The sequence below is a fragment of the Psammomys obesus genome, unplaced genomic scaffold, assembly GCF_907164565.1.
Source record: "Psammomys obesus unplaced genomic scaffold, mPsaObe1.curated_primary_1811, whole genome shotgun sequence".
Lineage (NCBI taxonomy): Eukaryota > Metazoa > Chordata > Mammalia > Rodentia > Muridae > Psammomys > Psammomys obesus.
This window is the reverse complement of record NW_026585504.1, coordinates 16,299,575-16,315,248: the sequence shown is the minus strand read 5'-3', so window position 1 is coordinate 16,315,248 and position 15,674 is coordinate 16,299,575. Positions and strand designations below refer to the sequence as shown.

Below are 15,674 nucleotides of genomic sequence, written 5' to 3'. Positions count from 1 at the left end.
CCATTACATGGACCTCTAAGAGGAAGTCCTGCAGGTTCACCAAAACAGCAAATCCAATGCTGAACAGCACCAAGTCAAATTATATAGCCAAGCACTACTTCTCTCTTGGTCTGGGAATGTCATATAGATAAGTTACAATCAAGACTCTTGGACTAATAACCACCCAAGGGCTGAAGAAAACTGACCAAAAACAGGGAGTCTCTAATCTCCATGGAGTAATAGTCTACTTCCTGCTCACAATTCTTATATAAAATAATCTTTCACGAAAAAGGCCAAGATCCCCTTTCCCATAGAAGTTTCCTTGATAACAAAAGTTATAACTATTATCTGAGGAGATTAATATTGAGAAAATTCTATATATTCTAAGCATGACATCTGAGTCTCAAAAAAGAAACATGAAGAAGAATTTCTGCATTCTGGTCAGGCTGAGGCACAGACCATGCTGTGTTACATAATGAAAGCGCTAGTCTTTGCTAGCTCTTCATGACTCCCACTCATGAAGGCCAGTTTACACTCTGCATGTTACCTGGAGCTGCTCTTCAGTGCCTGAGCTTCATCCAGTACCATGTATTGCCACTTGACCCGCTGGAAATACTTGACATCCTGTACCACCAGCTGGTAGCTAGTGATGACCACATGGAAGGGGGCATCCTGAGTGTACAAGGTCTTCTACAAACGTAAGAAGGGAAATATGGAAAAATGTCAAAATTTCCAAAACAGAAATTTTTTTGGTTTGTGTGTATGTGTAAGCATGAGTAAGCATATACGTGCAGGTCAAGGAGCAATTTTCCAGAGTTGGTTCTTTCTTTCTTTCTACTGTTGGTTCGAGGGCGTAAGCGCATATTACCAAGCTATCTCAGCACCCACTGAGCCATCTTTCCAGTCGGTAACAAAGGAAGTCTGGCCTGCTGGTTGGTGCAACAATCACAGCACTTCAGAGGAGACACTGAAGGATCTCAGGGTTTGAGGGCATCCTGGTCTACAGAGTGAAAAGTGCGAACACCATTTAAAAGAAGACTTCACACAGAAGTCATCTGTGTGACTGAAAGATGTGCAGTGAGGTAACTGCATATATCCAATGTTTTTTAAACATTTCCTTTTATAACCAAACTAAAACTAATTTCCAGTTAATGAAAGAAAAAGGAAGGGACTGAAGAGACAGCTCAATAGTTAAACCACTTGGATCTTGCATGATGACTCACAGCCACCTGAAACTCCAGTTCTAGTGGATCTGATGTCCTCTCCTCTGGCCTCTTCAGGGTCCTGCATATATGTGTTGCACATATACTCATGCAAACTCACACACATACACATTAACTTTATAAAAACTAAATCTTAAAAAAAGTCCCTCTTCCTATTAGAAGTCCAAATCACTGCCTGCACAGGAAAAACATATTTGCCCCATATTCAGAATGTACTGTAGATTCTACATGCATGAGAACTTATTCAAATCAAAGAGAACTGAAAGAGAGAGTATGAAACTGAAGTTACCTGACTCCAGAATCTCCGAATGACTTTTCTATCATGAGGATTTCCCCAATATGGTAGCACCTAGAAAATGGATCAAAATATATTTATTTATATATTTATTTATATAAATTAACAATAATGTTATTCTGAATGATTTAATAAAAAACTAATAAGAGGTCAGGTAGTGGGGACTCATGCCTTTAATCCCAACACACAAGAGGCAGAGGCAGGTGGATCTCTGATTCCAGGCCAGCCTGGTCTACAGAATGAGTTCCAGGACAGCCAGGGCTACACAGAGAAACCCTATCTCAAAAAACAAGACAAGACACTAAGAGGGGCACTGTCTAGGCCGGGTGGTGGCGGCACACACCTGTAATCCCAGAACTTGGGAGGCCTAGTCTATGGAGCGAGCTCCAGGGCACTCAGAGCTGTTAGACAGAGAAACCCTGTCTCAAACAAGACAAAACAAAACAAAAAGAGGTGGCACCGTTTGGTCTTTCTCCTACTGACCAAACAGAAACAATACATAATACATCTTTTTCAGAGTATCAGAGATCCCTAGGCAATGGAAAATTATGGAGCCAAGAACCAAAAGGAAAGGCAAAAGCCTAGCATGTGGTGCTCTATCTGCAGCCCTCACAAATCCCAGAGTTTCCAGCTGAGAGAATATGAAGCCTTTATAAGAGATGGAGGGAAGCTGGAGAGATGGCTCCTAGGTTAAGAGCACTTGTTGTAGCCAGGCATGGTAGTGCACACCGTTAATCCCCGCGCTCAGACAGGCACAGGCAGGCAGATCTCTGTGAGTTCGAGGCTAGTCTGGTCTACATATAAAGTTCCAAGACAGCCTAGACTGTCTCAAAACCCTAAAAGACTGGCCTGTGAGCAAGTCTGTAAGGTACTGCCTTCATGTAGGAAGTTCAGGCCACAGGGGGTGCCACACCTGCAGGGGCTTGCCGAGGTGGTCCTGAGTACTTAAGAAAGCAGGCTGAGCAAGTCATGAGGAGCAAGGCAGTAAGCAGGACTCTCCAGAACCTCTGCTTTAGTTCCTGCCTACAACTCCTTGGATGACAAAATACAAACTGGGAGCTGAAATGAACCTTTCCTCCCCACGCTGCTTTCAGTCACAGGATTCATTACAGCAACAGGAACAATCAGTAAGGCAGCAGCAGAAGGGTCAGAAAGCTTATCTTAAATAATAAGAGCATTTTTACCTTAAATTTAGGAACAAATCTTGTAAACTCCTGGTGCCAATTATTAAGTGTAGAAGCAGGCGAAATTATTAAGAAAGGTCCCCAAATGTTTTCTCTCTGCAACAGAAAATGGGGTCAGCCAGCTGCAGGAAAACTGAAGATATTTAATCAAGTAACAACAAAAGAAGTTTAAACCTAGAACACAAGAGGAACTGTGCCTATCCCCCAGGTTCCACACACATGCATTCAGTGAGAAGCAACATTAGTATAAAGACACTCCAAGGAGGTAAAATACTGAGCAAACACTCTCTCGTGACTTCTAGGTCTTAATTTCTTCCATAAAACACCTATGACATACTGATTCACTTTTATTATTTCTACTATGTCATCACAGTTTCACTGTTATGAAATTAGAAGATTATTTTTTCAAACTATATAATCACACAGTTTCTCATTTAATTTTTATAAAATATGCCAGGTGGTGGTGTATGCCTTTAATCCCAGCACCTGGAAGGCAGAGGCAAGCAAATCTCTGAGTTCCAAGCCAGCCTGATCTACAGAGTGAGTTCCAAGACAGCGTGGATACACAGAGAAATCCTGTCTCAAAAAAACCAAAAGAGGGGGAAAAAAATAAATAAATAAACAAACTCCTGTATGGTATATATTACCTTTGATTTGGAAAAGGTAGAAAAGTAGGCACTGGAAACTTAAAGTGAAATCACTTTTCAAAAGTTAAGTGGGTTGTCTAGTTGGCATGCCTAGATAGAGCAGTGTTGAGGTGGAAATCCAGCCCCAGTTCTTGCAATCTAGCTATAAAGTCCTTGACACTACATTAGCAGTTCTTAAAAGGGAAGTGACAGACAATAATTCTAAGAAAGGAAGGAAAGAAGGAAAGAAGGAAGGAAGGAAGGAAGGAAGGAAATTCCAGGGCTGAAGAGATGGCTCAGAAGTTAAGAGGACCAGAGTTCAATTCTTCAATTCTTAGGACCCACATGGCGGCTCACAACTGTCTGTAATTCCAGTTCCAGGGGATCTGACACCCTCACACAGACATACATGCAGCCAAAATACCAATGCAAATAAACAATCAGATACAGCAACAAGTTCTACTATTTTGATATGATATCACGCATAACACATCTTTCAAGAGCCAAGCTGGAAGGTGGTGTGCACCTTTAATTCCAGCACTTAGGATGCAGAAGCATGCGGATCTCCCAGTTTGAAGCCGGCCTGGTTTACATAGTGAGTTCCTGGACAGCCAGGATTACAGAGAAACCCTTTCTCAAAAAAAAAAAAAAACAAAAACAAAACAAACAAAAAAAAAAAAAACAAAGGGAAGGGAGGGAGGGAGGGAGGGAGGAAGGAAGGAAAATAGCCAGAATTCAGGAGAAAGGAAGACTCGACTGATGATTCCATCCACTCACCTCAGCCAGATGAGCCAGGAGGGCAATGCTCTGTACAGTTTTACCAAGACCCATTTCATCAGCAAGAATTCCGTTAATACCCTGGGACACAGGGAGAGTGAGAGACATGGTCAACACCTGACTACAACACATAGGATTCATTTCACTTAGATCTAACAAAGACGATGAACTAACAAAGATTGTGAGCCAGATCAACACTGACTGGAGATACTTAGCACCAGGATTATTAATCACCACTGCAATAGTTTCTTTTGGCAGCACTACAGCTATATAATGTGTGGTTCATGATCTATTACACCAAGACTAAGGCCAGTTCTTTCCCTAATCCAGCCCACATCTAGCACACAATACAGCCTATCAAGACCACCTGAGGCGTACTGTATAAAGGACACACACACAGGAGCTCCAGGTTAGAAACACAGACACCTCTCTGACTCTTGCATAAAGCTGAAATGTTGGGAATTGAGAAATGGCTCCGTGGTTAAGAGCACTTGTTGCTCTTGCAGAGGACTGTAGCTCAGTTTCTATCAACCACATGGCTCATACCAGCTCTAACTCCAGTTCTAGGGATATGATGCTCTCTTCTGACCTTCATGGGCACTGCATGCCTGTGATGTACTAATATATACTACAGGCAACCATTCATATACATAAAATAAAAACTAAATTTTAAAAAAAGCTAAAGGCAAACTCGCTTCACAATTACATTAATCAAAAGAAAAATAGGTAATAAGGCAAAAAAAATAGGTTTGAAATAGTTCTAAATTTTACCTGTTCATAGAGATTGGCTAACCAGTTCATGCCTTTTAGCTGGTAACCTTTCAATTTGCCATTGAAAATAGTGGGTTGTGGAATATCCTCACCAGCCCGGATAGATGGATTTGCTAAGCTATAACTCTCCCCAAACCCAGAACCAGACTTGTCTGCTGCCCTAAGGGCAGCTGCCCGACTTTCTTTTGCATCTTCATCAAATGACCTTGTCTGGAAAATAAAAGTCAAGAACAAATTAGAATAAAAAACATAAAATTCATTAACTTATTTTACATTATGCTGAAAAATAAAACAGGCTCTAATATCTTATTAGGTTAACGTAACAATTATGTTAAAATGTTTTTATTAACATACTAAGCTATATATATTGTGTTACTCACTGATTCAAGAATATTGTTATAAGTTTTAATACAGCGGTTTGAGTACATAGGAGCGTATGGGGACCATGACTAACGAACATGATATACTGGAATGAAAACCATCACTCTGTACAATGAACATATCTAATAAATTATTAAAAAGCAAACCAGGCTTTAATACAATACTTAACTGAAGGAATTGTGTGAAGGTGAAATGTGTTGTCACTTATTTTTTGTTTGGTTGGTCTTTTGAACCAGGGTCTCTCTACATAGTCCTGGCTATATTGGAACTACCTTACATAGACCAGGCAGGCCTCAAACTCAGAGATCCTCCCGTCTCTGCCTCCTGAGGGCTGGCATTAAAGGTGAGCACCATCACACCCAACACTGGTATCTACACTTAACCCTGAAAAAGTAACAAAAGGCTCCTCTCTAGCACATTAAACTGCATTTTCTTTCCTTATCTCAACCCAACTACAGTTTCTTACTAATTAAAGATTATGGCTCATCAAGGGCTAGAGAGAGGACTCGGAAGAGCACTAGCTATTTGGCAGAGGACCTGGGTTAAGCTCCCAGCACCTCATGGCAGCTCACACTATGTTTCTTCTAGTTCAAAGGGATCTGGCACTGCCTTCTGGCCTCTGTGGACACCAAGCATGCACACAGTGCACGTAAATACATGTCGGCAAAAACTCATGTACACAGAATAAAAATAACCCTTTTTTAAAAACGAGTAGCTCAGAAATAACAGAAAACAAATTAGTACTTGAGTGAAAGAAACCAGTTACTTAATTTTCTCAAGGCATAAAACTCTTGACAATCTTTTTCATTAAACAACCCATGATTACTCAAGAGGTTACAAAACAACAAAAAAAAAAGTCTATAATTCAACTGCAAACCTTTCAACTTTAGTGAAGATAATAATAATAATTCTATAAAAGTGAATATCTGTTACTTAGCCATCCCAAGTATTACTAGTACTCTGAAGCAGAGACAGGGGCTGAGGAATAGCTCAGGGGATAAAAGCACTGGGTGTTCTTCTAGGGGGCTTAGTTCAATTCCCAGTACCCACACGTTGGCTATAACCATCTGTGATTGATGTAAGGAATGCCTTCACCTTATATCTGGTCAGTCCCTCTCTCTCTCTCTCTCTCTCTCTCTCTCTCACACACACACACACACACACACACACACACACACACACACACACACAGAAAGCCTTCACCCTCCATACAGTCAGTCACACACACAAATAAACATACACACCAGGCCCACACACCGATGCTAACCAGTGTGTTTAGCTGAAAACAATGAACAAAGAATAAAATAAAGGAAGAACATGCAAATAAATTGTGGAACATTCCTGAAACAATTACAATATTTCTTTTCTTTCTGAGACAAGAGTCTCACTATCTATCCTTGGATGGTGTGGAACAGATCTTGTACACCAAGCTAGCCTCAAACTCATAGTTTCTGCTTTTCTGAATGCTGAGAACAAAGGTGTGGCTACCATGCCCAGTCTGCCTTCTCACTTAAAGACTTACTCGAGCTTGGTGAATATGGTAAGCATTTTCAGCATTCTTCAGAGCCTGGGCTTTAAAATGGTTACTATCTGGAAAGAGAAAACAAGTAGATTACCACACTTATTCTATCCCTCAGATAAGTAGATTCCCAGCTTCCCACTGCAGTAATCCCAAGGCTCACAGAGGATGGGGAGGGAATAAGAACCTAGAAGCAACTAAATCGTGGTGGTGCACAACTTCAAACCCAGCACTTGGATTGGATCTCTGTGGAAGAGGGAGAGGCAGTTGGATCTCTGTGGGTTCCAGGCCAGCGTAGTCTACAAAGTGAATTCCAGGACAGCCAGAGCTATACAGTAAGACCCTGACACTTGAAAAAACTACAACAAAAACAAACAAAAGAACCTAGAGTATAAAGTAACTGTGGATGTCTCTGGTTTTCACCAGAGCCCAACACACAAAACCTACTTGGGACTTAGGATCTACCATCTCTCAGGCCTAGTGTTTCTTTATAAATTGATACCAACTGCAAGGACAAGCAAAATCATGCAAATTCAAAATCTATTTATGAGAGAGAAACAATTTAAGCACATGAAATCTACACGTGTTACGTTCAGGACACTCTGAACTACTTACATTTCTAGGTCAACAGGATCTTGATTACTACACTGAAAATCCTCATACCACGTAACTGAGGATGACCCCCAACCTCTGAGCCTCTGAAGTGTGAGATCACACGAGTGAACTACTATCTGGTGTATGTGGTGCATCAAAATGGGGCTTCATGCAGCTAGGCATACCCACCTCCCTGAAAAATTCTTAAGTTATTTTTGAGACTTCCTTTGCAGAACCCACATACTTCCTGCTCCAAGAAAATAAACCTCCCTTTTCTGATCAGTATTATCTATGAATCAGGACAAAACCTGTAAGAATTTTAACACATTCAACCATATGAAAAATGGAAGGCTGGAGAAATGGCTCATCGGATAAGAGCACTGCCTGCTCCTTCAGAGGTCCTGAGTTCAATCCCCAGCAACCACACGGTGGCTCACAACCATCTATAATGAGATCTGGTGCCCTCTTCTATCATGCAGATAGAACACTTTTTTAAAAGATGAAAAAGAAAACTAGAAGCTACCTGCTTCCTCTACCTCCTGTGTCAGGACTCACCATAGTCTTCCTGGGTGATGTTAACCACTACTCCTCCACCAATGTCAATTTGTCTCTGGGTAGTACTATCTTCCAGTTTCCTTAAGATCTCTTCCTGGATTCCATCATGACCCATATCACGTTTTCGACTCATGAAATGAGCATACAACTCTGTCTGGGTGATTAAGAAGTTGAGTTTCCGCTGTTGCCTCTTGGCCTAAAGTCAGGGGGAAATTGAAGGTAAAAACAATCAAGTCATAAATTATGTATGGAGTCACCAGAATTTAGCAAATCTTTACAAAAGCCTGCAGATAAATTCTTTTAAAACATTTTTCCTTGTATGAAGGCGAACATTGACAGGGGGTGGTGGTACATGCCTTTAATTCCAGAACTTGGGGAGGCAGAGGCAGGTGGATCTCTTTGAGCTCAAGGCCACACTAGTCTACAAAGTGAGCTGTAGGATAGCCAGGACTACACAGAGAAACCCTGTTTCAAAAAACAAAACCAACCCCCAACCAAACAACAACAATAACAAAGAATTTGTATGCTTTTGCCCCACCTCCCGCATTTCCTCATCCAACTTCCGCTGCTCCAAAGCCTCCTTCTCTGCCCGCTTGCGGTGCTCCTTCTCCACCTTCTCATACTTCTTCCAATACAGAAGCATCTCCTTGGTCAGGCGGCGGGCACGAGGCAGAGTCTCTTTACAGTTCTTCTGTGCTTGCAAGGCTGCTCGGCGAACCTCCTTCATGCACTGGTGGGCGAGCTGCAAACAGCATCATTATCGTAACAGGGAAGGACCCGATTCCAGGAACCATTCTGCCTGGACTTTAAACCAGTGTTCCCCAATCTTTTTAGTCTCTATAATCCGGGTAAAGAGATCTCTCTCTCATCTCTCTCTCTGATTTGATTAATGCCCCTGAATAATACCCATACTTCTGAGGTTAAATACTCTAATTAAGAAACCTATCCATGTTTATCACTTAGATGAAACAAATTACACTTGCTGACTACTGTGGGACTCTGTACATTAGGCATGAAATGGCCTTTGCTGTACGTACTGGCTTGACACCCTCACAAGACTGGACCCTTATAAATTGTTCCTTGTGAAATGTAGGGAAAAATTACAGGGCAGCACACGCATGAAGGAAGAGGTGGCTATCTGGGCAGTGTGTAGCAGGCCCCACAGCTCTGCAAGAACATAGAGTTAACAAATGGAGGCAGGATAGGTAGTACGGTGGCTTTTCTCTGGTGGTATTCTGTCTATAATTTGCCCGTGTACGTCTAAGTAACTCCCATTAAACTGAATGGTTCACCAGTCCTCAGTGACCTAACTGGGATGAACATATTTCTTCACATTTCCTCAGGAAATGTGCAAAGACCTGAAACAAATGTCAAACAACAATGGCAGAGACCCAAAATTTACTGAGAAGTTACAAAGCATTATTACCACATTAATATAAAAAGAGCTATCATGGCTCATTTTTACATGTGAGGAGGCCTCTTTTAACATGTTTTAATGCACCCTTTATTCACAAAAACTCTATGGAAGCAGTGTCACCAACATCTCTAGTCAACAGGTAGAGAAACAGCTGTGACGCTGCTATAAACCAATCAGGCTAAAAATGTTATCTCATCTGATCCTTACAAGAAGCAGCTATTTATCTTTCTCTCAGGTATGTTTTTAAAGTCACCATTACCGTAGTATGTGTACAGGTGTACATGTGTCAGCTCTTTCCTTCCAGGAACTGAACTCAGGCTGTCAGGCTTGGCAGCCAAGTACCTTTACCCACCAAGCTATCTCTCTGACCCCTATCATTTCTTAAATGGAAAGACTGAGCACAGACCTTAAAGATCCTATGATCTGCCCAATAACCAGAAATTACTTTGGTTTAACACAAGAAGTTCAAAATATCAGAAATATGAGAAATAACTATTATTAAACAGAATGAGACTACCCAGAAGCTCCTGTTCATATGCTCCAACTCATGAACAATAGATCACAACACACGAGAGGAGAAGAAAAAAAAAAAAGGCCTGGAGGAGAACACATCCTACACAAAATAGGAATGGAAAATGTTACCTTTCGGCTATTGGTGAGAAATAAGTTTCGAGCTGACGACTTCTGCTTGTTGGCCTAAAACATTTGAAAGTAATATTTTAAGATTCATTTCTAAGTAAGACTATGTATCCTTTATTTAATTCCTGAAGGAATGAAAAATAAAATGTCAAGTACATACAAGGCAAATTACTTCTAAAAATCATTCACAGATACTGTCTGACATACCATGAAACTAAAAAGGTAGGAAGAAGCAGCAAGCCTTTGTGTATGTATGATATAGCCATGTGTATATATTTAAATGTATGAGCACATGTCTGCACATGTGTGTAGAGGCTAGCAGTAAATGTTGGGTACTTTGGTACTTAGGTTTTGAGACAGGGTTTCTCAGTAAACCTGGAACTCACAGATTCAGCTACACTGAGTAGCCAACAAGCTGCTAATATCTTGCTGTCTCAGTCTCCCATGTGCTAGTAGTATAGGCACATGCCAAAATGCCTGGCTTTTCACATGGGTGCTGGGGACTAGATCTCAGGTCCTTATGCTAACTGCAGCAAGCAGTAAACCAACCGAGCCTTTGTTTTTTCTCTTTATGTAATCTGTATGCTTTTAAAAAGAAATTTATAAGGTTGCAATGGACTGGGACAGCAGTAAGTGCACACCGGAACTCTACGCTAATTCATACATGATGCTTTCCTGGGCCAATGTGCAAAGCTATGGCAACAGGACATCCAGATGTAAGAACCGTCATAAAAAGCATAAAATTGCTTCCAGGTTAGTATACTAGCTCTGCCTCCAACAAAAGCACACTACTGCCACTATTACTCAGATTGTAGCCGCTACCTGAGTCTCATAGTCAATAACAAATTCTAAGGCAAACCTAAAATAAGGTGACCCAGAGCCCACAACTCCAGGTCGGAGTCTTCCTCTTCCATTTAAAAACAACCCTTCAATAAAGAACCCTGACTTGCACTGGGTATGGTGACACCCACCTTTAATTTCATCACTCAGGAGGCAGAGGCAAATGGATCTGTGACTTCAAGGCCACCCTGGTCTACATAGCAAGTTCCAGGACAGCAAGACTGTACAGTAAAACCACGTTTCAAATAAATAGTCAACCTGACTGCCAATCATGTCCACGTAATTCAGGAAAAGACAGAAGAGCCAGCTCTCTGCCTATTGAATCTCACCTCCAGTTGAATAAGGTGTTAGAAGTTACAAAGAATGCCTTGAAAGCCAATACTAAAGTTGATCCCACCTCAGGGGACTTTCGGGCCTTTTGTCAGTAACTTCCTCTTACTAATTCATGTTGTATTTTTCTCTTCAAAGCCAACAATCTCAATTATACTTGCTGAAAAAATCATTTATCAAAAAAAAAAATCATTTATCATCAGACACTAAGGCATATTTTTCCCCTTAACTATCCTACCAAGAGCAGCTCACGCATAAATAAAGCATCCTTCATAAAAATACTTAGGAATTAGTACATGAAAGAAGTGTTAACTTTACAGTGGTGAAGCACTATCAAAACAAAGCATCAGCCAGGTAGTGGTGGTGCACACCTTTAATCCCAGCTCTCAAGAGGCACAGGCCAGTCTCTGTAAGTGTGAGGCCTGCTGGTCTACAGAGTGAGTTCCAGAACAACCAAGGCAATTACACAGAGAAACCCTGTCTCAAAAAAAAAATAAAAATAAAAATAAATAAAAAGCCAAACAAAGAGCATCAAAACTAGGGACCACAGAAGTCAGCCAGAAGTTAAGAGCATCTGTTACTCTGCAAAGGACAGGGCTCAGTCCAAGCAGCCATATGGAGGCTCCTAATAGTCGGTAACTGCACTTCTAGGGACTCAAAGCCCTCTTCTGGCCTCCAAAGGCACTGCATTCACATGTTTCACTTAACATACACACACACATACAAAATATTCATTAAAAAATTAAGATAAATTTATAGAACAAAATCAAAGCTAGCATCAGCACTGGACAGAAATGCCTATGTCACCTGAAATGTCACCTGAAATGCTGCAATAACCACGTGCAAACGCATGACCCAAATCTACCCATAGAGAAACACAAGGGAAAGACTTCTGCTTTTCAAAAATAACCATGTCACAGGTGGGGGGCATGGTGGCGGGCGCCTGTAATGCCAGCACTCTGGTAGGCTGAGGCAGGAGGAGCTCTATGAATTTGAGGCCAGGCAGGTCTACAGAGTGAGTTCCAGGACAGCCAAGGCTATACAGAGAAAACCCTGTCTTAGAAAAAAAGAAGAACAATCAAAAAAAGAAACAAACAATCAAAATGTAGACATGCACATAACAAAGGCTAAAGATCAAACAGTTGCTAAGTATGAATAAAGCATAATAGATCCTTCTTCTCATATGTATTTAAATACTTTAAAATTCTAAACTAATGTAACACTTAAAGAAAGCTTGCAAGGCTAGAGAGAAACAGCTCAGCAGTGAAGAGTACTTGCTACTCTTGCACAACGTTCAGTGCCCAGCAACCCCCATCAGTCAGCTTACAGCCTGCTTGTCACTACACATGCAGGGGATCCAGTGCCCTATTCTGGCCTCCCAAGGCACTAGTATGCACGTGTACAAACTCAGACACACATACACTTATTTATTACTTAAGGAAAAAAATTTTTTTAATGCTAAGCAATTGTTTTAATTTCAAATAGCAGTGAAAGTTGTTTTTTTGTTTTTTTTTTTCTTTTTAACATCTCTTCCCACTTTATTTTCAAACAGAGAACAACTATCAGGAAAAGAAAATTAACACTGAAAAAAAATCTTATTCCTTTTCTCCTTTTTCCTTATCCTGTTAAAGGATTAAACTTCGGGCTCACGAATGCTAAGGACATGCTGTATTACGGAGTTTCAGTAATGCTCTGGGCCTCTAGCATAGTATCATTACCCAAACGACAAGTGTGAAGCTACATGATGAGTGTGGTGGCAGCCTGGGCTACATAAACCCCATCTTAAAACAAAGAAACAGAAAGGAGCTTTGGCACATACTTCAGTGACGGAGGAGTTACGCTTAGTGTAATCCCAATACCAAAACACAACAAAGTCTGAGTGATATTTGCTTGAATGCTTAGGAAGGGTACGTTCTGCCAGCTTTTACATGCACACTCAGTCACTCACACTTCTGTAGCTATCTGTGTGTCTCCATGAGTTCAGTCAGATTGCAGAGATTTCAGCTCAGGGTTTACTCCCTGACAGTGAGAAAGCAGCTCTCATCTGTAATACATTTTCTGTGACATGATTGTAATATACTCATGTGACTTAAAAATTGCTTATCTGCTCACTATCCACATTTACAGTGGCAACCACACTCTCTGTGTAGTTATTTTTAACTTTACATCTAAGATTTACTCGTGTGTGTGTGTGTGTGTGTACACGTCAAGGTGCACATGTGGAAGTCAGAGGACAATTTGCAGGAATTGAACCTCTTTTTGTATAGATTCCAGATCCCAAACTGAGGATGCCAGACTTGGTGGTGAGAGCCTTTACCCACTGAGGCCCCTCACCAGCCCTGTAGAATTCTTCTGGTCATTAGTTTTACATAATGCAATTTAGCCTCCACCCCCTAGAAATGGACTGTATTCATAACACAGGGAAATAACATCGCTTTGACCTGTTCTGCTACATTTAGCTCTCCTCCTCTTCTCACTGACAGCCCCATTCACCTACTTGTTTGCTTACTCCTGGGGGTTGTAAGAGATCTCACAAACATCACTCAACATCTAGGGAGTGCTCCTTCACCAACCAAGACTTCTTCCCCATTCCTGCTGCCCTGTTCCCATCTCTCCCTTTCACTTACTCACTTACCTTTGGTAGTTCCTTTTTCACGATACTCAGCCATACTTTCCTACGGCGAGCATTAAGCTGCTCAATGGATAAGTGTTTCTTCTTGGTGCCAGGGGGCGGGGCATCATGAGAAAACTTAGCAAAGACTTTGGTCTGGTGATGGTGATGACGTGGGGATTCTTCCGAGGAAAACTCTTCATCACGTCGTCTTTTTTTCTTTACTTTTTTCAACTTGGCTATGAAGGAAAGACAAGTTTACAAGGCTGAATTTCTTTCCTTCCACAGGACAGAACCAGGGAGCACCCTCATCATTCTAGAAAACCTCCAGGAGTACTCCTCATTCTACCAGAGGCAGGCAATGTTTTTTTTCCTTCTATTAGGCCAATAAATATTCCAAGAGGAGGAGCTCACTAACGTGAAAGAACACTGGGCATTCCTTCTGTTCATATGAGAAACAGTAACTTAAAACTCAAAAAAAACAAGTGACTTGAACTCAGCCAACTGTGAGTTTTATAAAGCTGAATTGCTGGCCTCAAGTGAGTCACAGGATGAAAACCCACTACTATTTGATGGTTATGCAAGACAACTAAACAGGAAAAACTACATCAATTGATAGGAATAAATTTTTTGAGAAAAAACATAAATGGCACAAATACTTAATTTACACTGAGAGGGAGAGCAGAGGATAAGAAAAGGTGTGAAAAAGGAAAGCAAAAAAAAAAAAAAAAAAAAAACATGCTTTTTGAGCAGAATCCATATCTTCAGGAAAACAAATCTGTCTTGCACAGATACTTTAAAACTTTCCTTTGCCATGTCCTTCCTGCTTTTCCAATTGCTTAGAGATTAGTAGAAGAGGAAGACTTTTCCTGGCAAACATGCAAATACTACAGAGGCTCATCAGGAGTGAGTCACACCAGTCACCTGAGATGGCCACAGCTGTAACTCACTCCACTTTCCTGAAACCCTTCACACTTCCCTACGCATAACCACCTCTTCCTCATCCCAGGGTACTCCCAACAATGGCAGACTTTGAAGAAGAAAAAAAGAAGAGAACTGTTTTTGCCTAATCCTTTGGCTAGCAACCTCTAGCTGTAGTTTTATTTCTGGGTTGGAACACAAGGAGGAGGCTGTCGGACAAGCTGGACTCAACCTCTATATAGAGAACAAGGACTCTGCGCTCCAGCCTCTCCTGCTACTACCTACCAAGTGCTGGGAATACAGGCCACAGGTTTGTAATCTATGGTTCTTAACTCTTTCTATTGCTATAAAAGACCACAGAAAAAATGTGAAATAAGATCAATAATTATAGCAGACTATAATTATAAGAGCCTACAGTTTTCCTGATGAAGTAATTTTCTAAATGTTCAAATGCACCACACACAATTCTGAAATTAAGAAAGAATAAATAGGGGATGAATATACTTACCTTTAAGCTTCTTGTCTTCCTTGAATTTCTTTTTTTTGGGTCCAAGTAAGTGGCGCTGTTGCTCATAGAAAGGGTCGCAGGTAGAGAGCAGGCCTGCACTGTAGTACTGGTACTGCTGCAACTGAAGCAAACACTGTGATGGGCCTGCCTGCGTTCCACAGCCTTGAAGTCATCTTAACTAAAGACAGCTAAGCCAGAGGAAATCATAGCTCCTAAATATTGTTTCCCAGAGAACAGTCAGAAATTAACACACCAAAGAGAATTTATCTTAGAAGCAAAAGAGGTCCCAACTGCTATACACAAGACAGACTGCTGGAAAGAACTTGGAAAGGAAAACCTTTGGGAATCTGAATTTTTATCACATTTTCTTTTCTTTCCTACTTTCTTCAACAGGGGGTCATGTAGCCCAGGCTGACTCTGAACTCCTGATATTTCTGCCTCCACATTCCAGATTCTAGAACTTCAAATGTGCACCGCTACATACAGCAGATACACATTTAGGAT

At 41.1% G+C, this 15,674-nt stretch overlaps 1 protein-coding gene across 2 annotated transcripts in view; it reads right to left on the bottom strand.

Moving 5' to 3' along the window:
• Ino80 (INO80 complex ATPase subunit) overlaps positions 1-15,674 on the bottom strand; it is a 92,192-nt gene that overhangs the window by 55,989 nt on the left and 20,529 nt on the right. For both annotated transcript variants that reach the window (XM_055595549.1, XM_055595476.1), the window contains exons 6-16: positions 15,171-15,291; positions 13,766-13,980; positions 9,964-10,017; positions 8,443-8,646; positions 7,905-8,100; positions 6,759-6,826; positions 4,856-5,065; positions 4,085-4,165; positions 2,682-2,777; positions 1,492-1,551; positions 527-669 (exon numbers count right to left, since the gene is read on the bottom strand). In XM_055595549.1, coding sequence (XP_055451524.1) covers positions 527-669; positions 1,492-1,551; positions 2,682-2,777; positions 4,085-4,165; positions 4,856-5,065; positions 6,759-6,826; positions 7,905-8,100; positions 8,443-8,646; positions 9,964-10,017; positions 13,766-13,980; positions 15,171-15,291 — 1,448 coding nt within the window. The remainder of the gene's footprint in view (positions 1-526; positions 670-1,491; positions 1,552-2,681; positions 2,778-4,084; positions 4,166-4,855; positions 5,066-6,758; positions 6,827-7,904; positions 8,101-8,442; positions 8,647-9,963; positions 10,018-13,765; positions 13,981-15,170; positions 15,292-15,674) is intronic.